General features: G+C 42.3%; 1 protein-coding gene across 7 annotated transcripts in view; it reads right to left on the reverse strand.

The window, feature by feature from the left end:
• Positions 1 to 24,866, reverse strand: part of UCKL1 (uridine-cytidine kinase 1 like 1) — a 74,474-nt gene that overhangs the window by 13,813 nt on the left and 35,795 nt on the right. For 4 of the 7 annotated variants that reach the window (XM_089513570.1, XM_089513567.1, XM_089513572.1 and 1 more), the window contains exons 2-8: positions 18,039 to 18,232; positions 17,054 to 17,160; positions 12,521 to 12,691; positions 11,296 to 11,367; positions 7,178 to 7,367; positions 6,057 to 6,118; positions 236 to 255 (exon numbers count right to left, since the gene is read on the reverse strand). In XM_089513570.1, the coding sequence (XP_089369696.1) occupies positions 236 to 255; positions 6,057 to 6,118; positions 7,178 to 7,367; positions 11,296 to 11,367; positions 12,521 to 12,691; positions 17,054 to 17,160; positions 18,039 to 18,232 (816 nt within the window). Of the gene's footprint in view, positions 1 to 235; positions 256 to 3,114; positions 3,132 to 6,056; positions 6,119 to 7,177; positions 7,368 to 11,295; positions 11,368 to 12,520; positions 12,692 to 17,053; positions 17,161 to 18,038; positions 18,233 to 24,866 lie in introns of those variants that run through there. The other 3 variants (XM_089513568.1, XM_089513571.1, XM_089513573.1) reach the window with 3 other exon arrangements.

The following is a 24,866-nucleotide window of genomic DNA, read 5'->3' on the forward strand; positions in this document are numbered from 1 at the left end:
AAGGAATCCCTACAAAACTAACATTCACAAATCCTGGGCCAGAAATAGCTATATGCAGCTACACATTTTGTGTTAAAGGTGGCATGCTAACCCACACTGCAGAATCCTGAGCATGCAAGCCTGGATGCTGGCAAAAGCTCACACAATTTAGTATTTAATCCAAATGAAAGCTCAACCCCCCCCCCAAAAAAAAAAAAACCCAAAAGGAAAAAGGGCATGTAATTTAGTTCCTCACATATCCCAGCGCAGTTTCCTCTGTTTATCGACAGGCAGAGATGGTCAAGGATGTGCCAAGGAGGACAAAGATATGCACCCATACACGGGCAACCGGAGGGATGGGAGGATTTTTTTTTAACAAAACAAAACAATACAAAAGAAAACAACAACAACAAAGAAAATGAGAGGTCTTATTCGAACAAACAAAAGATGGAAGACCTGTCCCAATTTTGGGCACCTCTGCAATCATCTAGCTTGATAGGACATTTCTGGCACCAAAATTGAAAATTTGGAATGAATGAAGAATTCCCACAACCGTGACTTTTCCTATCCCAGAGCTGAAGTTATAAGAGAATTGTAGAATTCTCTCTTCTGATTGGCTCTTAAAAGTGTCAGAACCCTCTTTGGGATTTTTCAACCCAGTACCCAAAGGAAGGACCTCTGGAGAAGGATTTATCAAAGGGCCCTTTCACACGACACAATTATAGTGCTATGATTTCACTTTAGTAACTCCTGTGCAGACTATTTAGGACTGGTAGTCTGGAGAAACACTGTTATATTTTATTTATTTAATCCTCCACATCCATGGATTTTTTTATCCACTGGTTCAAGCATCCACGTCTTAAAAATATTTCAAAAATATTTCCAAAAAGCAAACCTTGATTTAGGCATTTTATAGAAGGGACACCATTTTACTATCCCACTGTATTTAATGGGACTTGAGCATCCACAGATTTTGGCATCCATGGGGGATCCTGGAACCAAACCCCAGCAAATACCAAGGACTCATTGTATTTATTGGATCTATATCCCACCTTTCTCCCAAAATGGGATTCACTAGTGCTCTCTGGTGGACAGTTCTACATATCTCAAGAAACTACAAATCCCAGGACTCCCTTATATAAAACCTTGGCAGTTAAAGTGGAATCAAGATGTTATAACTGAGTCATCTGAAAGAGACCAAAGATGCTAATAAACAGTCAAACAATAGTCACTGGGCTGGAACCTTAAGGCCCTTTCACAATGAACAATTAGCAGCCATGGCAACCTCCTATGGCATCCTGGGGCTTGCAATTTTGGAGGTACTAGAACTCTCTCTGGATGGGAATTCTAGGGACTGCTCCCTCAACTGCACCTTCCAGAAGTGCATAGGATGTTGGTCATGGCTGTTGTATGCCTTCAAGTCATTTCCAACTTATGGTGACCCTAAGGTGAATCTATCACTGGGTTTTCTTGGCAGGTTTCTTTAGAGGGGTTTGCCACTGCCATCCTCTGAAGCTGAAGGAGTGTGACTTGCCCAAAGCCACCAGTGGGCTTCCATGGCCGAACCGGGATTTGACCCCTGGTCTCCCAGAGTCATAGTCTAATGGTGAAACCACTATGCTGGTTCTCACACACCATGGCAGTTAAAATGGAATCATAGCACCATAACCATCTAGTGTGGAAGGGCCCAAATAATCTAAGATTATTTGCACGGATTGATCAGAATGGCAGCTAATGAAGGGGGTTGAAGGGGTTGGATAAGTTGTTCTGAAAAAATAAAACCATTTTTCATAGCTGTGGCCGAGAGAGCTTTGCATCTCTTATCTCCCCACTCACTCCACATCTACCACAGGTATCAAAAGCTTCCTGTCACCCGTCTCCCCTCTTTGCCGTCTTTGACCGGTAGTGGAAAATTCTGATAAGCAGCTTTGAAGGTGTGTGCACTTTGGTTTTATTTTCCTTTTTCCTTTCTTCTTTCTTTCTAAAAAGTCTCACATTTGGAAACTGGTATTTTTTTTCGCCCCGAGAAGAAAGGCTAAAAAAAAAAAAAGTCAAGAAAGAAAGAAAGGTGACCGTCTCTAGGAAAAATAAAAGAAGAAGAAGGTATGTCGAAATGTCACCGGCTCTTTTTCATTGTGCTTGCAAATCAAACAGGAAAGAGACGAGAGAGAAAATAGACAGAGAAAGAAAAGAGAAATAGAGAGGTGGAGCAAAAGAAAGGGAAGCGGCAAACTTTGGCCAAGGCATTTCAAATTGGGGGAGGGTCTGAACAGAGGACAGAGGCTGTGCATCTGACATTTTGAATGAGGGCTGTTGTGCCCAGGATTTCATTGAAATGATCAAGGCATGTAAACTTGGGCAAAAGGCGTGGCAGATCTACCCAGAAGGATCTATTTCTAGACTGTTCTTTCCGAATTTTTATTCTTAGAAAAAAGGCAAAACTTCTCTTCCCTTTTATCCAATTGGCTCTAATTAATTAGACGTTTTTCAAATCCTGTTTTAAGGATTCGTTGGACCTCTCCAGGGCTGGAAATTTCCTGTACTCCTAAATTATCCCTAAATTAGCAGATAACTCCACATTAGCTCAGCAAACAGACTAACCAGGGCTGGTTGGCAGCTTCATTGCAAATCTGCTCTGGGTTTCAGTCAAAACTTTAAAGGGGTTATTCAAGGTGCTGAATCTTATTGTTGTGTGCCTTTAAGTTGTTTCTGACATTTCCAGCAACCCTACGGCAAACCTATCATGGGGTTTTCTTGGCAAGATTTGTTCAAAGGAGATTTTTCACTGCCAACATTAGCCAACGGATTGAACTCTGGTCTCCAGAGTTGTAGTCCAACACTCAAACCACTACTTCAGGCTGCTCTAGAGCAAGTGTATACACAGATCTCAGCTAAAGAGGTCACCTTGTGCTACATCCAATTCTGAATTTCCCATTGCCAGGACTGTGTACAACCTGTGACCATGCCACATCAATATTAAACTGGATTGAAAATTTAGATTTTAATTTTCCCTTGGAAATTTTAGAAAAGGAACCAGGAAGAAGATAGTGTTTGCCACCCCAGTTGTTAAAATGCCTTGGATTTCACAGGAAAACAAAAGTACAGTAGAGTAAGGAAAGAGTTAGGAATCCTTACCTGACGCTGAGTTCCCGCTGCAGCAGCAAGATAAAAGACACCGTGCAACCAGTATTAGAACAGAGGCAACACCAACGGAGCATTAAGAAGCAAAAGTGGAAATCAACAACAAAACACAGAACAGAAGTACGTTCCCTCTATTCAAAGCACCTGGAGCAGTTAGCAGCTTAGTATTTTGGTTGTGGTTTATTTAGTACCAAGGTTCTCACTTCTGCTCAGGGCAGCTCTCAAGGCAGGAGGTCACTTTGCAAAGTGGTCCCAACTAAGTGTACAAAAATATCTTCCAAATCCCAACAGGTTCCTCCCCTCCATGCCATCCTATTACAGTCAACCCTCCTTATCCATGGATTCTTTATCAATGGATTCAATTATCCGTGGCTTGAAAAGATTAAAACAATACATAAATTCCAAAAAGTAAACCTTGATTTGCTATTTTATATAAGAGATACCATTTTACACTCCATTGTATTTAATGGGATGGGAGCATGGTGTCCACAAGGAGTCCTGGAATCAAACCCCAGTGGATTTCAAGTCTGTCTTTCAGTTAACCCATCCACTATATCTGCACAACCATTAATTTCTCAAGGGAAAAACAATCAGCAAGCAGCTGTAAAGTTTGTAGTCCTTCTCAAAATGGCAACAAGAAGTGATGTTGCATCACTTCTTATTACCATTTTGGGAAGGACTGTTAAGGAAAACAGACATATTTGGGGGTAGTACAGAGCTCTGGGGTGGTTCTGGGGTATTTTTGTTTTCACATGTTCAGGGGCTAAGAAAGCAATGTGAGATTTCATTGAAAAGCATAATATACATTTAAGGAGAATGTGAGTGAAAATTTGCCCAAACTTAACATACTTTTTAAAAAATAGGCTTTGGGAGACCACTGGAGGGACTTCAGGGTCCACAAAAGTTGGTCCAGTGGGCACAATTTACCCATCCTTATTTTAAAAGATGCACATATATTTCAGAGCTGGGCAGGATCCATCTCACAAGAGACACTGCTTACCATATATAAAAGAAGGGGGCACAGATACCTGTTCTAATATAGTGAACTTGCAGTTTCTGGTGTTGTTAAATACTTTTATTTATTTATTTTTAAAGAATACTTTTGCTGCCATGTTTTCTGAGGTCACCTTTTAAAACAGTCTCACAGTTTTTTCATGAAAAAATTCTCATTTGAACCAATTTAATTTACTGAATGCCCTTTCCCTGTGTCAGCGACATGTTGCATCCCATCAGAGTTCCAAAAAGTAACTTTTTAAAATTGCATCTCCCTGAATTCAGGCTGGGGAACTCTGGGAGTTGCAGTCCCCAAAGGTAACTTTTTGGAGCACTGCATCCCACATTCACGGCTGGGTGACCTGGCAGAGCTGCATGCTGAGCAAAAGGTTAGCAAAGCAAACAAATGAAAGCATCATCCCAAACCAGGGACCAGATGGGGAACTGCAGAGGAGGGTCCATGCTATTAGTTTTCAAGTGAATTTAGAATTTCACTCTAGCTCCTTTAGCCTCCTTCCAGCTGCTCAAGGCAGGCTCCTGGGCCTTTGCAAAGCCTGTTAATATTCTAGGCAAAAATGTAACATTGCCTTCACATATGGTATCACATCTCAAATGGACTGGATGAAATTGTTTCTGCTTCGTAGCTTTCAGTTTCTGCCTTTTTTTTTTCCTGCTTCCTACATAAAGGCAGGACCATTAAGATTAGATGGACTTGAACTCTCTAAATTTAAAACATGAAGCAGACATCTGTGGAACATAATATGGACTTTATGGATGTGTGGGATATTTATAGTTTGTCAAAAAAAAGGGGGGGGGGAGATGATGCATAGGTGCATAGAAAAATGCACACATTTGAAAATGTGTGCAGGAGAAAAAAGCTTGTGTTTGGAAAAGTGCCCATAAAAACGCTTCATTTTTTTTGGGGGGGGGGGGAGCGTGCAAAGTAAGTATACAAAATGTATATATTTCAAAGATATATACACAAATTTAGCAGATCTTAAACATGCAGGAAAATCTCTAGAAATATTTCATGTGGACTGGAAAAAAGGAGAAAAATGTAATCACACCCAGAACTGGGATGGAACAAATTTAAGTGTAAGAATGAGAATCAAGTAAGCCCAAGACTGAAAGATTGGGGGCGGGGGGGAATCTAAAAATGGCAAGACTACCAAAGTTTGAAGCCTGAGATTTGATGTAATCACTTTGCATCAGGGTACAGGGACACAGCCATTTGGTTGGCTGTGGGATAGGCAGCAGCATCTCTATGGTATGATTGGGTTGTTGTGGAGGGAGGACCACAACCTCTGTGGTGACCACAAACAGCCAAATGTAACTTATTCCTGCATGTGCTCAAATATTCAGGGAGCTTGGTTGACAATCTGTCTCACCAAACCAGTTTTCATGTTCAGCAGGAGTAGGTCTTTTGTAAAGCTAACAGGTCTCACTCACCCATTCAAGAAAAAGGCCAGCTGAATTAAGAGGAAACTTGTAGGGTTGGGGAGAAGATATGTCATCATCATTGCTAATCAAAAAGTCTTGGCACTTCAACACTGTTAATCCTCATTCCATTATACTATTGTGGTCGAAGCAGGGGCAGGAAGGTGAACAGATTGCCTTGAACGATATACAGTCTGCCCTTCCCTTATGGGGGGATCTGTTCCAGACACCTCCCCCCACGAAAAGGGAAAAGCGTGTATGATTGCACCCCATTGAAATACTTAGGTATTTCACCTAGGCAAAAATGTTAAGTTAAGTCCTGGGGTCTGGTGTAAAAATTCCATTTCTGCAAAGGGTAAGGGACTTTTGGAAAATAACACACTCATTCTGGAAGGAGGCCAGGTTGGTTTCCCATCCCAGTATAAGCACCCTTCTTCTTAGAAACCAAAAGCCAGTTGGCACCTCCCTCCATGCATAGGCCATGCACATAGCCAAGGCAAGCTTACCTCTTCCAGTTGGCTGTGGACGTGCTGGACGATCAGGTCAATGGCTACAGTGTTTCCACTTCCTGAGGCCAAAAAAAAGAGAAAATATCTGTAGAGTACAATCCCTGTATCTGTGGAACCAGTACCAGCAGTTTCACTTACAAGCATCCAAAAATATGTTCTCACTAGGCATTTTCTAGGTCTTCCAGTATGGTTGTATGGTAGGCTTCCACTGGAAATCGAACTTAGAATTGCACTGGAGGCCCTAGATATTCTAGAGAAGTATTTAAACTTTCTATCTATCTATTTATGCAGATGCACTAAAGGTTAGGAAGCCAAAAGTTCTTTTTAAAAAATGTTAACATATTGTTTTTTGTTGTATTTGTTTTTCAGGGTGGAAGGAATATATTAAAAGTTTGAATATGGATGTAGATATGTTTTTTTCTCTTTTTGTTATATATTTTTGTTAATTTACATGTGAAAAATGATTAAAAAGCATTAAACAAAGAGATTCCTAGAGAGGCGTTTTCTCTAGCTGTTTCTAGGTCCTCTGGAGTGATTCTATGGTATGCATCCACCAGAAGTTCTTCATTTCAATAACATTAGTATCCATGGTTTTGCATTCCCATGGTAAGTTCAGGAACATATCACCTACAGACTGTATACTTTTAATATTAGTATACTTTTAATATTAGTATTGATATGGAAAAAAGCCACCAGAAGGCACTACAATACAATCCCCATACAAGCTGCATCAAAATCATAATAGCTTTTAAAGTTTGCCCAGGTTATATCTCCTGTTACATTTTCTTTAGAAGGGGCACACTCATGCCAAAACTCAGCTACTGAAGTTTTGCTACACCACAGCTGTTCCATGAAGGAAAGAGATCCAACAGTTGGATTTCTAGATGACCTGTGTTCATGAATAATAACATATCACCTAGAAGTCAATCAGCAGCAGAGCTTGGGAAAGTTAATCTGCTGCAGGGCATGGAGCAGCTGAAACTTCCTCCTCACAGAGAATGTGGTCGAATAGTCCAAACAGGATGTAACTAATTCCCTGCGAAGAGTAGATCGAGCAAACTACCAGCCTGAGAAGGAATTCCATCCAAATCAGGGTGGACAAAGGGCAGAACCCGTACCTCGTGGGACAACGATGTCAGCAAGCCTCATGGTGGGCTGGATGTACTGGTCGAAGGCAGGCTTGACAAATTTGTTGTACTGTTTGATCACCCCCTCGATGTCCCGCCCGCGCTCAGTGATGTCCCTGCGCAGGCGCCGAACCAAGCGGATGTCAGAATCTGTGTCAACAAATATCTTCATGTCCAGAAGCTGGAAGGGAAAGTGACATCAAAGAGTAAAAGCAAGGCATAAACCTAGCACCCTCAAAGCAGGGATGGGCAAATTCAGGGAGCCCAGAGGCCAATTTTACTCCTCTCCCAAAGCCACTGGAGTCAAAGATGTTTTGCTTCCTGAAGCAACAGAGAAGGTGAAGCCCCACTTCTCTCCATTCCATACAAAGAAACCAACTGGGCAGGTAACTGAAAAGGCTGATCGCAGGCTATCTGATCAGCATTTTTTGCTGTACCTGTGACCATCTAGCTAGGGGGGTATAGGCCATGATGCTCTGGCCAAACTTCTGAGTGGTCCAGCACAATACAAGAGTCCCATATGTGATATGACAGTACATCTGTCCATTCAACACCCCTTGGACTCACAATTGAGCCTCTGCTTCCCCTCAGCCCAGCCATTCCATGGCTAGTCAAAAATGGGAGGAAATCAAAGGAGGGTCTGGCCATGTCTCCACAGCCAGATGCTTCTTTGATCCACTCCATTCTTCACCAGCCATGGAATGGCTATGGGGGCGGGGAGAGGTGACTGGCTCAACCATGAGTTCAGGGGCACTCTGGTCGTTGCAAAGGGTGGAAGAGTAGACTTACACCTGTTTATGCCACTAATAGGATGTCACCCCCTGTGTCCTTCAACTTCTTGCCATTCCATTGTGCAGCTCCCCAGCATCTATTGCCTGAGGACCTACCCTGCCCTGCTGCAAATCCAGAGTTCATCATGTAGAAAACCTCCCCCCATTTCATAGCTTTGATTCTGAAACGGAAAAAGCAACAAATCCCTCACTCTCTCTATAACAGGGGTTTGGAATGGTGTGGCCCTTCTGGTGTTGTTGGATTGCAACTCCCAGCACCTGTAGCCAGCATAGAAAATGGTAAGGAAGGCTAGTCATTGCAGTTTTGGAAATATCTGGAGGGATGCACAATTCCCATCCCTGTTGTTGGAAATGCTCTTTGGTTGAGAATTTCCAGTTGGACACTGGATGGTGCTGTTCCCTCAGTTTAGGCTAAACTGCAATGTTTGAGAAGCCGCTTTTAAATAAAATCTGAAAACAAAACAAAATATAATTTCCATGACCCTTTAATGCCTAAGTGGGAAACATTTTTTCAGTGTAGGGCCAAATTCAATTTCAGAGAAGCTCTCAAGGGGGCCACATTCCAATAATGAATGGGCCAAAGATAAAATACAGTACCAGGATATTTTAGATTAAAGCTCTTAGTGCCAATAACAAAGGCTTAGGAGAAACATTTCAGCCTTTCAGAGACTTGGAGATGGGCTGGAGGATCTATATAAAAGCTGGAAAATTTTCAAATGATGGCCATCTGGGGAAGAGGATGCCACAGGCAACTTAGGGGCCATTCAGACTACATTTTAACCCGGTTCAGGATTCAAAATTTGCATGTGAAGTTCATGTTGGGCCCGATTCTGTCACAATCTGTTTCGAGGCATGCACCAGGAAATGCCCCTTAGAGCGGGTTAAAAGAAATTGGCGCAAATAGCATTTCTTTTGAGAAACCCCAGGTTCTGCCGAATCTGAACTTGTCCTTGATCATGATCGGGTCAAGTTCAGGGAGGGATTAACCTCAGGGGATGGGCACAGGGCAGGGCATTCCCTCCCCTCTCCTGCCGGCTTTTTGCAAGCTGCTTTCCCCCCCTTTTTTGTTGTTGTTGGGAGTAATGAAAGATTATGCGCATCCTCCTCTTATTCCCCCTCTCCCCCTCCTGTCGCTGCTTGCCCTCCTTTTTTCCTCCTCCTCTTCCTCTTCTCTGCTCTTCCTCATTCTCCTTCTCCCTCCTCCTCCTCTTCTTCTGCCAACGCCACCCCCCCGTGGGCTCTTTCTCCTTTTCCTCCTCCTGACCTCCTTTTATTCCTGCTCTTCTTTCTTCTCTTCCCTTTCCTGTTCCTCTTCTTCGTCCTCTCCCTGCTTCCTCCGTAGCCGAGGAAGAGCAGAGTAGAGGAGGAGGAGGAGGGGGAGGAGGAATGCACAGGGGGCAGGATGGGCTGGGAGAAACCCCCAGGAGCCAAGGACCCTTGGCTCCCAAGGCAGACAGGCCGGGAGGCAGGAAGGCGAGCGACTGCAGTGAGGGAAGGTGTGTGTGTGTGTGTGTATGTGTGTGTGAGGGGGGAAAGAAGGAGGGAGGGAAGGAAGGAAGGAAGGAAAAAGGGAGGGAAGGTGGGACAAGGGAGAGAAGAGGAAAGGAAGGAGAGAAAGAGAGAGGGAAGGAGAACACAGAAAGAGGAAGAGAGAAGGAAGGAGGGAGGGATAAGCAGCGAGAAAGGGAGTGAAGGAGGAGGGCAAAACAGAAGGAAAAGAGAGAAGGAAGGGAAGGAGGGGACCAGGGCAGAGAGAGAGAGGGAGAGGAAGCATCTGTTCCAGGAGGGAACTCACAAAAACCCCTCCGTTTGGAGCACCACACAAAAGCAAGCAAACAACTCCCAGAATTCCATAGCAAAGAGCCAGAAGAGTTAAAGCGGGGAGGGAAGCTCACAACCTGAAGGCACACAGTACATGCACACACACAGGAGGCAAAAGGGTGACAAGCAGCCAAAAAGGGGAATTGGGGCTACAATGCCTGAGATTTCCCTTTCATTTCCTCTTGCTCCTGGAATTATTTGTTTAAAATGCGAATGCTACAATGCCAGTGTTACAAATGTTTCCCTTTCAATTTGGCAAATTGATACTAATTGAATGCTTTTGCTTTTGCTACACACAAGACACGCACCAAAGGTTTTTAAATTTGACAGCATCTGCGCACTTTGCCCACCAGAAAGCGGAACTAATTTGATTGACAGCAGAGGACTCTTCCTTTCAAACCGGTTTAAAGAGCTTCAATGGCTGCCGGGGCTAAATACTCCGATTGAGGTATTTGTAGTGGGCACTTGCTTCCAGAGGCATTCGGAGGGGCAGAAACCAAATCTTCCCAGTTCCTTCCAGTTAAAAACCGCCAGTGGGAATGAGCCCTTAATCAAAATGTGAGTATTGGTAAGATAGTTTGCATTCCTCAGTCATAAAGGAGGAACTCTCAAAAAATAAATTTGCAAGTCTTAAAGGAATCAGGGAAATCCAGGTCAAGAGAAGAAACAGTACTGCTCTCTATACAGCTTTGGACAAGCTGGAACATATCCAAAGATGGTAAAAGGTCTAGAAACCAAGACTTAAGCTCAGAGGCTGAGCTTGCAGAAGAGAAGACTGAGAAATGACTTGACAGTATCATTAAATATTGGAAGGGATGTCACATAGAAGGTGGCACAAGTTTGTTTTCTGCTGCTCCAGAGGCTAGCAAACAAATCAATGGGCTCAAATTGCAGGAAAAGACATCTCAGCTAAACAGGAGGACATTCTTGACAGTAACAGCAGTTTGACAGTGGAATGGATTGCTTTGGAAAGTGGTGGGATTTCCTTCATTGGAGGTCTTTAAGCCATAGGTTCAAAGACTATATCTCTGGGGTGCTTTAGTTATGCATTCCTCCATGGCCATGGCTGGGTTGGAGTAGATAGCTCTTGGGGTCCCTTCCACCTCTACAATTTGATGAAATCTTTATTGCTCTTGTCTTGACCCAGGTCAGATTGTTCATTTATTTATAGAGTCACAGAGCTGGAAGAGAACACAAGGGCCATCTAGTCTAACCCCTTGCCATGCAGGAATATTTAGCCTCTGTGTTATCTGCCCTGATGGGAAGCTGTTCTCCAGAGTCTTGAGTATGAATTTAGGAGCTTTTTCTTGCAAATTGTGTGCTGTACTACCAAGTGCTACTTCTTTCTTGAAAGACTCTACTCCTTTTCGCTCAAAATTTGATTTGATACTACACTAAAATGGTGCTTTAAAATTCTAACACTAACAAGGACCACTTTCCCTATAAGAGCACAAAGGTAGGGGCTGTTTATTATTAAACTGGCATAAATCCTCTTACCTTTAGGAGTTCCTTGTCAGCAAATGCCATGATGCCTTCAAATATGATCACATTAGCTCCATAAAGGGTTTTCTGGAAGAAAGAGAGAGATGGTTTTTTGGAAAGGTTTAGTTTTTAAAATGTATCAGGGAGTTAAAAAGAGAAAAACAGCCTAAAACAAAAAGGTAGGCAAAATGGAGTGGTGAAGGGGGGTTCAGGGAGTTTTTAATCAGGTTACTCTATTAAAGTGGTAAAACATGCAAAGAGAGGAATGGGACATGAATGCATGAAATGTCTAATGCAGCAATTCCCAGCCTTGATGGCCTCCAGATGCCCACAATTGCTGGGGATAAAGGGTACTGCAATCTCATATATCCAGAAACCACCAGCTTAGGGTAAGGTTAGTCTGTAGTGCAAAGATGGAATATCTCTACCCACCCCCATGTTTTGACCTACAGTTCCCATTATCCCCATCCAACAAGACCAATAAGATTGTGGAAGCTGTACTCCAAAACATCTGAAAGGATAAGTGGATAACTTGGATTAATAGATGCTATAGATTTTTCTCCACTGTAGGAGCATTCAAATATTCATCTTTGTATAGTCGGCTTTCCATAGCCACAGCTTATGCAACCACTCCTGCTTGAAAATATTCCCATATATATATATATATATATATATATATATATATGAGAGAGAGAGAGAGAGAGAGAGAGAGAGAGAGAGAGAGAGAGAGCAAAGTTTGGTTTTGCCATTTTATATAAGGTATGCCATTTTATTATGCCATTTTATGTAATGGGCATCCACAGATTTTGGTATCCACAGAAAACCAAACCCCAGCAGATACTAAAGGCCTACTACATTTCCCCTGTATTTGAATGTCCCAAACTGTTGAACAGGAATTATTGTGCAGGGAAAAAGTTTGTTTGTTTTTTGTGTGGAAAACAGTTTTTTCTGTTTCTGTGCATTTTTTTGCCCCAAAACCTCCCCATGTTTTTCTTCACACAATAATTTCTCTGCAATACTTCAAGACATTGAAACACCAGGAGAACATTGAACAAAAGACTTATTCTTCCTAAAGGAAAACTTATGACTGTTGGGAAACACATTTTTTGACCTGAAAATGAATAACTGCTAATAAGCTTGAGCATCCCTAACCCCTTTGTCTATGAGTGGAGACTTTTTGGTCCCCAGTGGGTTGAAATGAAAGTTTTGAATTAAGAAGAATATCCAAAGTATAGCACACCCATTCTTTTTTGCGACTGTGGGTGGTGAAATCATAAATGGGGATCTTGACACTTTTCCCTTGTTTGAGTTTCTTCAAGGTGGAGATGATCAGGTCAAAATCAAAAGCATCGGGGTGGTCAAAATTGTAATCGTTGCTGGCTGCCAGTTGCTGTTGTTCCTTTGTCAGGACCTGCCAGAAAGGAGAACAAAAACTGCATCTCATCTTACAGCACAGAAAATACAAGCGACTAGGAAATCAAAGTAATTTGGCTGGTAGATGGCAAAGGGATTTGTTTATTTATTCTAAGTAGTTATCAGAGTGGCAATATATTCAACATATATTCATACACAGATGTAGCTGACCCAAAGGGTTCCCAAATGCTGGCCTTCCAAGTGTTTTGTGCTCCAGCTCCCAGAAGCCTCAGCCATCTTGGCCAATGATCTGGGATTCTGGGAGCCAAACTCCAAAATGGAAGACCAGCGTTTGGGAATCATTGGTCTAGTCAATTCATAAGTTGGAAATGATTGAAGTCACACAACTACCACAACAATTCATACAGTTTCTGGTCTAATCAACTTCCAAAATTAAAACAAGTGGCTGACATTCTGGTTGGGGTTTGCATCTTTGCCAATGGCCTTATCAAACTGAATTAGGTAAATCTGCAATGTCCATAGCCACCTAAGGGCTGCAGTGGCCTTATAACTTATGGTCATCCATTGCACAATGGAAGCCTGTGGGGTGATTGATGTGCCATGCTCTGGCTATGAAGTACAACATGTCCTCAGGTGCATCACAAGTGCCCAATGCACATTGGAGCACTCTTGCCACTGCCCAAATGTACATCTTTGCAATTCACTAACAGAGTTCCATCACGTTTTTGCAATGTAGCTATGGATCTGTAAACTCACAAAAGGTAAACAGACATAGGATCTCAGCCAATGTTTTTGAGGGCCAAGCAATCAAAAACAATAGTGTTGATCAGTGTGTCCGGAACAGGTGGCAGCCAAACCTGTATACTGTGTGTGCATATGTGACATTTGAAAATCAGCATGATGAAGAGGGAGCATAGAGATAAAGACTTCTCTGGCCCTGAAGCCTTTAAATTGTTTCTGAAAAGGGATGCAGATCCCTAAATGCAACTAAGGTGTTTGGTGAGGACACAGGAGAGAGCCTTCTCTGTGGTTACTCCCAAGCTGTGGAACTCTCTCCTACCAGAGGCTCAATTGATCCCCTCCCTGCTCTCTACATGCCAGAAGTTAAGATGACCTCCTTATTTAGGCAGACATTTGATCAATTTAAAAACCATATGGTGGAATAGTGTTGATTTGTGGTTGTTTTTCTTGTGTGCCTTCAAGTTGTTTCCTACCCTAAGGCAAAAAATATAATGGGGCTTTCTTGGCAAGAAAGGGTCTGCCATTACCATCCTCTGTGGCTGAGAAAGTGTGCGTTTCCCCATGTCCAAGACGGGATTTGAACCCTAGTTTCCAGAGTCCTAGTTCAACACTCAATATGATATGCTTTTATCCTGTTTGTTTTTAATTATGTTTCAAATGTATTTTAAACTATTTTTAATTACCTGTTTTTTTTTTAAAATAGTGTTGTTATTTGTTTTTAGTTCTTGTAATGTCCATTTTAGCTAGCTTCTATTTTAAAATTTGTAAGCTGCCTTGGATCTCTTGCTGGGAGAAAAGCAGAGGTAAAAACTGAATGAATAAATAAATTAATAAATGAGATGACAAAATTTTGAGCAACATGGAGACAATAGCTGAGGAAGTTCTTGCGCTTCTCTCATAACATGAGCACTTTGGGCCACGTCTGGGACACAGACAAAGAAGCCATTCCTTGCTCTATGGATAATAAATGCATTGAATAGACCTCACCGCAAACCAAATACAGGGATGTCTGCTGAGTTAGATACCTTTAAAAGGAATGTGCAAATTCAAGGAGTCTGGAGAAGCCTATCAGCAGCTACTAATGACAGCTAAAGAGAGAAGTATGTTCAGGGTAGTATACCCCTGAATATAAAAGTGCTGGTAGGAAGGAAATGGTCATGTTGTTGTTGTTGTTGTTGTTGTTGTGTGCCTTCAAGTCATTCCTGACTTGAAAGCACAAGTTATGATAACCCTAAGCATGGTGTAGTAGTTTGAGAGCTAGACTAGGACTCTGGAGATCAGGGTTCAAATCCTGGCTCAGCCATGTAAACCCACTGGGTGACCTTGGTCAAGTCATCATCTCTTAGCCTCAGAGGATGGTAATGGGAAACCCCCTCTGAAGAAACTTGCCAAGAAAACCCATTGGCTTTAGGGTCACCATAAGTCAGAAACAACTTGAAGGCACCCAACAGCAAAAGTGACACTATCATGGGGTTTTCTTGGCACAATTTGTTCAGAAAGGGTTTGCCATTGCTTTCCTCTGAGGCTGAGAGTGTGTGATTTGTCCAAAGTCACCCAGATTCAAATCCTGGTCTCCCTGTGTCCTAGTTCAACTCTCATACCACCGTATGCTGTCGCAAGTGGTCATAGCCATAATCAATGTACTCTGCTCAGTTTCTTGGTTCTTTGGCTAACTTCTGTTAGAAAAGAGCATACCATGCTCAATGGACCAACTATTTTATCCAGCAAGAGCAATTTTATGGTCTCCTGAAACACTGGTTGTGTTCATTGATGATTTGGATTGCGTAGCAATGCAAATACTTTATGGGCTCCCAGAGCCATGGTAATGTTCACTGATTGTTTAGACTGAATAGATATTCAAAGGTTGCTGAATAATTGATGGTACAGTGAACTCTATTAAGCTGCTCTGTGTAATGCAGTTAAACCTGTCCTGTTAAAGGTGGAAAACCAGGGGAGGAAGAGGACATTAAATCCCAGTATACGTTTCTGATTAATGATTGCTCAGCTTGGTTACAAATCTGATTCATGGGATTATAGACTGCAAAACAGATTGTACCAGAACTTTAAACAAGTTTTAGAATAAATCTTTGACATGATGCTGGCAAAATCATCATAAGGATGAAACAAAGACAGGTTAATTTAGAATTAATTATTGGCTAGCAGCTAGTAGTTAATAGTTGTTATATTAAGTGAATTGTGCAAGGTTTGGATAATAAAACCAGAGAAGTAAAGTGGGACAGCTCACCAGAAAATCAGATACTGTAGTTTCGTAATTAATCTTGTCAGCAAGAAGAACCTAAGGTGAATTTAGCATTTAAAGCTTGGGAGGAATAATAAAATCCTCCAGATGTTGAATTGCAACTTCCATCAGCCCTCACTAGCTTAACCAAAGGTGAGGAATCCTATAGAACCATCTCAGATAAATACTTTAGACTCCTTAAAAATACTAGTTAGCCATGGCTTGATGTTGATAATGCACCTTGCTTAACTAATTGGTATTCTTAGACACTTGAAACTTTAAGGAAGTCTAACGCTGCATCTGCACTGCAGAAATAATCCAGGTTGATACCACTTTAACTGCCATGCTCAATACTATAGAATTCTGGGAATTGTAGTTTGTTGTGGCACCAGAACTCTCTATCAGAGAATGCTAAAGGCCTCACAAAACTACACTTCCCAGAATTCCATACCATTGAGCCATGGCATTTAAAGTGATGTGAAATTGGATTATGGGTCTAGACGTTTTCTAGTCATGCCCAGGGAGGGTTGATGTGGGACAATTCAATCTAATCCCTTACTCCACCCCATATATGTTTCACATCTTCATACCTGTTCTAATATCAATACTTAGGCTTGATTATTATTAGATATTGCAAATGTAACCTAACAGTTTTTTGCATTCTTGACCTTTACTCTCAGTGGCTGGCATTCTGTATTTCAGTTGTGGATTTGTCACCTGACTGCTCTGTGTTCAGCGTAGTCATGATCATGGCATGACTGCCATGATCATAAATGACTACTTTACCAGATAGCAGACACACTGAGCGATGCCAGTATGTATAGAGATCTTGTAGCACTTTTGAGAATAACTGAAAGAAAGAAGTTGGCAGCATGAGCTTTTGTAGACTTAAGTCTACTTCCTCAGATGCATTTGGTCCAAATGCATCTAAGGAAGTAGACTTGCGTCTACAAAAGCTCATGCTGCCAACTTCTTTCTTTCAGTTATTCTCAAAAGTGCTACAAGATCTCTACACGTACTGATTCTATAGACTAACATGGCGATATCTTTGAATTCTGTGCAATGCCAGTTTGTTCAGATGGTGACTGGGGTGCAGAAGGATGATGTTTCCATCCCCTCCTGGCAGCGTGTGAGACAATCAAAAGCAGGATACGTGCAACAATTCCTTGTTGCGGTCTTGCTCAATGGTGGAAGATGGCTAGAAATGTCCTTTTCCTGTACTCTGATCACCAACCGAACAGATTTCCATCTCTTGGTGTAGCTGCTGCCTATTAAAGTGAAGGGGGAAGTGAGGTCAGACCAGGAGATGTTACTTAGTTATGCGTGTGTAACTGAGTAGGTGATCTGGAATGTGGGCCAATTCTTTCACATCTATGAGAACAAAGTTATGTTACTGAGTATCTGTAGCTCCTAACATACCTTGTAGAAGGAGTCCATGGACAGAAGGACTACCCACGGCACATCTAAGGCCTCTATGATCATCCTGGCTACGGTGGTCTTACCAGAAGCACTGCCTCCCCCAAGGCCTGTTAAGTACGGAAAGGGAATGAAAACATGAAACAGAAAGTTTGGTGCAACGTATAACTGAAATGAGTTTCCTACACAGCAACTGACAGCTAAGGTTTAGGCATTCTCCTCTTTTCACTGAATGCCCAAGCTGAAAAGATCCTTCATCTTTTGCCCTCCCCCTTTTTTTAAAAAAGCATTTTTAAATGGTTTTAATTTTTTTTAAGCCTTTCAAAACTCTTTTCAATTGTTTAATATGTTCCTGATTAAACTCTTTTTAATGTTATTTTGGAATTGTTTAAATTGTTCATATCATATCTGTTTCCTGCCCTGAAATCTCGTGATAAAAAGGGCAGGATAAAAATATTTTAACAAATAAAATAACTTATTGCACCTGGAGGGACAGAATCATAGGATCTTAGTATTGGAAGGAGCCACAAGACAAATCTAGTCCAATCACCTGCCATGCAACTAAAGCACTCCCAAAAAATGGCCAAGACTTTCAAAGAAAGAGAATCCACCACCTATCGAGGGAGTCTATTATATTGTTGCATGGTTCTTACAGTAAAAAAGTTCTTCCTTATGTTGAAGTGGAATGTCAAAAAATTAACTGATGAAGGGTAAGAAATTAATTACCAATAAATTCTTTCCAAACTCTATGCAAATGGATGGGAATCCAAAACGGAACTCCCAGATTGCATCTGCAGAAATAATTCAGTTTATCTATGCCTCAATGCTATGGATTGCTGGGAACTCTAGTTTATCCATGGCTCAATGCTATGGAATTCTGGAAACTGTAGTTTGCTGTGGCATCAGAGCAGACTACAATTCCCAGAATTCCATGGCAGTTAAAGTGGTGTCAACCTGGATTATTTCTGCAGAAAGGAAGAGCTCTTACCAATGACAAAAGCCTCTTTTGACTGTGTCCCATGTTCGTTGTACCAGGGTGGCCGGCCTGCAGTGTAAATGGTCCTCTTGCTCGTCCGCAGGAGGGGTGGCTCAGATTTGCACTGGCTGGTGGTCCGTTTCCGTGGTGACCTGGTGGTACCCACAGCAGGTAGCAGCCTGTCTAAGGATTCGGCACTGCTGTTGCTAAGAGACAAGAAGAGGGAGAAATTTGCAGGTGAGTGGTAAACCTGAAAGAGGAGAGCACCAAGAGTGGAGCTTCAAAAGCTTGAATCATGCATTTTTGTGCATTTTGGTTGATCAAATATAGGTATCACCATTTTGTGGATTTAGGATGTTATTGTACTTACCATTAACCAAGAGAGTGCTATACTTGAAAGACTTGGGTTAGAACCCCTGACACCATGCTCTCCAGCGTTTCACAGATGAACACTAAGACGTGTGTGGCCAAGCAAAACGAGTGTGGTTGCGATGGTAAAAGTTGTTAATGAGGAAGAATACACAAGCTAGGAGATGCTGCAGCAGTTTTCTTTTGCCTTAGCGGCCTGGGAAGGAGATAATTGTACCCTTGCTACTCCTCTCTCTCCTCCCCAAATTAATTGACTGCAAACTATTCTGCAACTTTGAACTCAGTTGGAGCAATGAAAGAAAGCCAGGATGAGGAAGGAATGCAGGAGGAGGAGAGAGAAACTGGGACATTTTTAAAGCTGCTGAAAAAGTCAGAAGTCAAAGGATTGGTTGGGATTGTCTTTTCCAAACTGGGAGGGTATATGGTATTATTTCACCACTCACATTGTTCACCCTAAACTACTGCACAAAGTGCTGTCAGGATAAAATGGAAGATGGATCCCAATCTTGGGAGGAAAGTGGGATAAAAATAAATATAATAATAAAAAGATGGAAAATGGAATGTACACCACCCTGAGTTCCTTTAAAGGAGGCAGGAACAAGAGCTTGGAAAAATGACCTTTTGGCACTACAAAGCTCAGAATTAGCCAGTCAGCATGGCCAATGGGCACTCCAGCAGTTATGTACTGTATGGCTGGTCTTCTGAATGCATCTGCAGACAAATGACCTGCTACAGCTGCACATAAAGGGACTGTCATAGAGTGCAGCTGCTGGAGTGTCTTCTGTAGAGAGGGATGAGTACAGAGAGGGCAGCTGCTAGCGTGTTTAGCATCAATGTGCAGGATTTCTCCAATCTATCTGGAACTAGGGAGAGTTACCATTTCAATTACCATATATAATTGTCAAAATACCGTATGGACTATAAATCAATCTCATGTATAAGTCAAGGTCAGATTTGGGGGCCAAAATGATGGGTTTTGATATGACCCGGTGATACATCGAGGGTGAAACTTATGGGCACATAACAAAGGAACTAAAAGATGAAGCAAAGGAAAACAGTGCAAAAGAACTTACAAAATTCCAGCAGGCATAACTGTTTGTGCTTATACTAAAGGCTGGATGGATGAGATAACAGAGAGGAATCAGTGCTCCCAGGAGGGATTATGCTCTTGCCTTAAAGTACATGGATATGTCGACTCAGGATCTTTGGGGTCAATTTTTGACTAAAAGCTCTAGACTTACACATGAGTATATACAGTATTGTATATACACCAGGAGCCCTGGTGGCGCAGTGGTTAAATGCCTATACTGCAGCCTCTCACTCAAAACCATAAGGTTGTGAGTTCAATACCAGCAAAAGGGCTCAAGCTTGACTCAGGCTTGCATCCTTCCGAGGAGGTCGCTAAAATGAGTACCCAGATTGTTGGGGGCAATTATCTTACAGTTGTAAACCGCTTAGACAGTTAGTTCAGTATGAAGCGGTATATAAATGAAGCTGTTTGTTTTGTGTAGTGATAGGGAAAGGATGCATGTGTGTACGCATGCCAGTTTGAGCAGGGAAAAGATATGTATACAGTGGGCTCTCACCATATGCTTATGATATCATATATAACACTAATGTAGTATAATAATCTGCTAATACCTCACTAATTCCTACACTCTAGGATCATATCATAATCATTTAAGGGTCCCAAATCCCACCTACTATCACCTGGTGAAACCAAGATCATAACTATCTTTGTTTCTACCCTGCTTTCCCTCCCATAACTTGGGACTCAAGGTGCATTACAAATTAAAGTAAGTGGAACAGGATTGAAGCAGCCAAATAAAGGCAACACCAAAATGGAATTAAACTGTTTGACAACACTAGGATCAGTTTGAAACATGCATTTTACCTGTTTTAAAAGAGTCAAATTTTAAAAGTGCAGCATATTCTTAAAAGCCCTTTACTTAAGAACCTGCAGTCAGTTGCAAGGGTTGCTTCTCTCCTCACAGACGTCTGGGGCACTTTTTACTTTGAATCCAACTCCTGCCAAGAAGACTGGTAACTTGAAAGCAGATGCAAAAATATATACATACACACACCAGAGAAAGAAGAGCAGGGCATAGTGGAGTGCTTGGCAGCAGTGTGAGCAATTTCTACTGCCACCACGAGATGGCAATGATGCTTATTGTTGTGCACCTTCAAGCCATTTTCCGGATTATGGAGATCCTAGGCAAACCAATCACAGGATTTTCTAGGAAAGATTTGTTCAGCAAGGGTTTCCTCTCCTCTGACGTCGAGAGAGTGCGACTTGGCAAGGCTACCCAGTGGGTTTCCATGGATGAGTGTAGATTCAAACCCTGGTCTCTAGAGTTGCTCAAACCACTACACCACATTGGCTCTTGGCAATGATGTTACTACACTTCCCTTTTATGGAGTTTGAGGTACTCTGTACTAAGTAGTCCAGGGTGGAATCTAAAACCAGAGGAAGATGATTTTCTACCACTGAGGGAAGGGCTTTGCATTTTGAGCTTTCAGTACCCTCCAGGTACTAGGTAAGAGCCAATATGGTGTAGAGGTTTGAGTGCTGGACTAGGGAGATTACCACACTGGCAAAAAAGATGGGAGCATAGTGGGATGTTCCTGCAATATTGTGCGATAATGCAATGATTATCACACAATGTCACGCAACATCACAATTATCCTGCAATTATCCGGTAAATAAAGAGGAATTCTAGCACTTTTTATTCACTGGATTCTCCCATGAATAAAAAAGAGGCATTAGAATTCTTCTTTATTCACTCACTAGATAATCATGACATCACGTGACATCGTGTGATAATCATCACATTATTGTGCAACATTGACGGGAGCATCACGCTATGCTCTCATCTTTTTTTCCAGTGTGATAATCTCCTAGGACTCCAGGACACCAGGGTTCAAATCCTAGTCTCAGCTATGGAAACCCAAAGTGTGACCTTGGGGAAGCCACACTCTCTCAGCCTCAGAGGAAGGAAAAGGCAAACTCTTTTGAACAAAACTTACCACAAAATCACTGTGACAGGTTCACCTTAGAGTCACCATAAGTCAAAAGTGACTCAAAAATAGCTTCAAAGCCTAAGATGACCCCATCACAGAGTTTTTGGAGCATAATTTGTTTGACTGGGGGGGGGGTATCTTTGCCTTTACCTGAGGCTGAGAAAGCGTGACTTGCCCAAGGTCATCCAGTGGGTTTCCACAGATGAGCGGAGAGTAGAATCCTGGTCTCTAGAGTCACAGTCCAGTGTTTAAACCACAATACCATACTAACTCTCTAAAGAGGCACAAACGGCTATCTTCAGTTTTTATGTGCCACAAAATCATGCAAGCAGCAATCTGATATTTATAAATCAGAAAGGCTTAGCCAAAGATCATCCAAGCTGCCTCTCTTTATCAGGCTGAGTGCAGCTCAGGGAAGAGAGGAGATAAACCTCCTCCAAGAGCTCTTTTGGGTCTGGCAACTGCGTGCGGCAAAAACTCACCACTGCTCCTTGGCCTCTGGCCAGTGGGATAAGCTCTGGACTGGAGCAGCAAAACCTTCACCAAGCCAGGGACAGCAGAGAACGGATTATTTATAGCTGATCTTTTGGAGGCCAGCTGGTTCCAGCCCTCCTCTGGTTTTCCATTTCCGAGGCAGAGAGCATCCCCTTTTGCTGATACATTTATAGTGCTAGCAACCAGGCAAAACAAGAATCCAGGAGGGGGATTCAAAATGCCCTGTGCAGATGAAGCACAAGAGAGAGGTCCCTTCCCTTGTGATCACAGGTAAGGATGATCACACCCACCCACCTTCATCACCTCTGGGGAAAGTCTGTCCCATTTAAGAATCTTGAAGTGAGGTCTCAGGTTCATTCAAAGGAGTAGTCATTGTGGGTGAAGTCAAGTTCAGAAGGACAGGCTGATTTTAAGAGTCGCCACCTTTTTCCTTACTGACTTGGCTCCTGCATTTAGGGCTGCTGCCACACTGCAGAATTAATGCACTTTGACACCACTTTAACGGTCACAGCTCCACCCTGGGATCCTAGGATTAGTAGTTTGTTGTGACACCAGAGCTCTCTGAAAGAGAAGGCTAAATACAGTGGGCCCTTGGTATCTGCTAGGAATTGGTTCTAGGACCCTCCGTGGATAGTAAAATCCGTGGATGCCCAAGTAGTCCCATTAATTACAGGGGTGTAGTAAAATGGCGTCCCTTATGTAAAATAGCAAAATCAAGGTTTGCTTTTTTGGAATTTATATATTTTTTGAATATTTTCAAGCTGTGGATGACTGAAACCATGGATAAAGAATCTGTGGGTATGGAGAGCTGACGGTATCTCACAAAACTACAGATCCCAGGATTCCATAGAATTGAGCCATGGCAGTTAAAGAGGCATTGAACTGCATTAATTCTGCAGTATAAATGCAGCTTTGGACAGCAGCCTGACAGATAGAAGAATGCTACTTAAAGTGGTGGTCCATGGACTGGCAAGAGTCTCTGAGCTAGTGACTACCAGTCCTTGGCATTTTAAGAAAGGGGGGGGGGATAACTGTAGCTCGTCGGCAGCACACATATGTACTAGTGCATGACATACCGCAAAATAAAATAAAATAAAATAAAAATGGTCAGAAGCTTGCATGGGAGGTGTGTCTTCCTAAGTGGATTTGTGTTGGAGGGAATTAGAATTGCCAATATGCACAATATCCGTATCTAGTAGGTGGCTACCTGTTTAGCAAAGCTGGCAAAGAACTGATGCACAATGGGAACAATTGCACCAATGCACAATGGGACTGATGCACATTGGGACTAGTGAAAAGTGTGTGGATCCCAATGTGCATCAGGGATAAAGGTGCATTGGGCACTCTTGATGGTGTCCTGTTACACATCTTCACAATTCACTAAAAGGGTTTCTTAGTGTCTCAGCTATGTATTTAAGTGCACATATATGTACACTGGGGAAAAGGTCATGCAATTGGCCCTCCACATTTGCGGCTTTGACTTTTGCAGATTTGATTATTTGTGGTTTTGATTAATACGTTCTCTCTAGGAATCTCTAGGTCCTCCAGGGCAACTCTGCTAGAAGGTGAGCATAGAGTTGTGCTGGAGAACCTAGAAATTCCTAGAGAAAACACACGCAAATCACTCCTGCATTCCCAGGCTCACACAGTATATATATACCCAACTTTTTCCAGGCAAGCGGTCTCTGAAGATGTCAGCCACAGATGCTGGCGAAACATCAGGAAGAAACTCTTCTAGAACATGGGCAAATAGCCCCAAAAACCCACAAAAAACTACTTCTCTAGGTATTTGTAGGTATTCCAACATGGTTCTATGATCAACTTCTGGCAGATGTTAACTACAGAGTTGCACTGGAGGACGGGGGGATTCCTAAACAGGTGTTCCCTCAGGTGAAAAGAATAGTGTTTTTGTTATTTGTGGTTTTTCTACATTCATAGGGGTCCTGTGCCCCAACCCCAGAGAATATGGAAGGATGAGTGTATGTTGGAAGGTGGTCGATCTCAGTCTTTGGAGGTGTTTAAACAGGTTGGCTGGCCATCTTTCGGGAGTGCTTGAATTATGTATTCCTGCAAAGAAACACATAACCATAAAATCACAGAGTTGGAAGGGGCTGTGAAAACCAGCTAGTTCAACCTCAGCCATGTAGAAATACACAACTATCTGAGAGGCAGATTGGGCTAGACATTCATGGCCCCTTCCAGCTCTATGAGGAGAGCCCTGGTTATATGCAGTGGTTATATGCCAGTCCTGCTGCAACCCCAAGTTTGTAAGATCGATCTTAGGGCCCCAAGGTTGACTCAGTCTTCCATCTTTTCATAGGTCAGTAAAATGAATACCCAGCTTGTTGGGGGCAATTGACTTACACATTGTAAACCACTTAGGGGGTGCACTGATAAGCGGTATAGAAATGTGAAGTGGAAGGCTTTCATGGCCAGCATCCATAGTTTTTTGTGGGTTTTTCGGGCTATGTGGTCATGTTCTAGTATAGAAATGTGCTATTGCTATGAGCTTATGGAACTCTGTACCATTAAAATGGCACCCATTTGATTTGTACATGTCAGACTGCTGTTAAAGGCAGAGAGGATGGACCAAAGAATAAGTGAATCACCTCTATCATGTTTACATCCCAACCTATCCTTGCCAGATGATTCAAGACAGATTTTTTTTAAAAGGAAGCACTCACAGGCTTAACTAGATTGAGGCCAGACCATGGCTGGAATCCAATTTCTAGATCCAACTAGAATGGATCCATTAAATCAATGGAATTTATATGAGGGTTGACTTGCCAGTCGGCGATTGATTAACAGCTGGATTGAGGCCTGTGAGCTTGGATTCAGCAGTACAGTGTGTGTTTGTGTATGTGTGTGTATTTAAAATCAGGCAGTTCAGATTCTGCAAACATTGCCAATTTCTCTCCTAGGAAGTCTTCCTGCCCTGTAAGCTATGAAACTGAA

The sequence above is a fragment of the Sceloporus occidentalis genome, unplaced genomic scaffold, assembly GCF_023333645.1.
Source record: "Sceloporus occidentalis isolate IW3139 unplaced genomic scaffold, rSceOcc1.0.p SCAF_3, whole genome shotgun sequence".
Taxonomy (NCBI): Eukaryota; Metazoa; Chordata; class Lepidosauria; order Squamata; family Phrynosomatidae; genus Sceloporus; species Sceloporus occidentalis.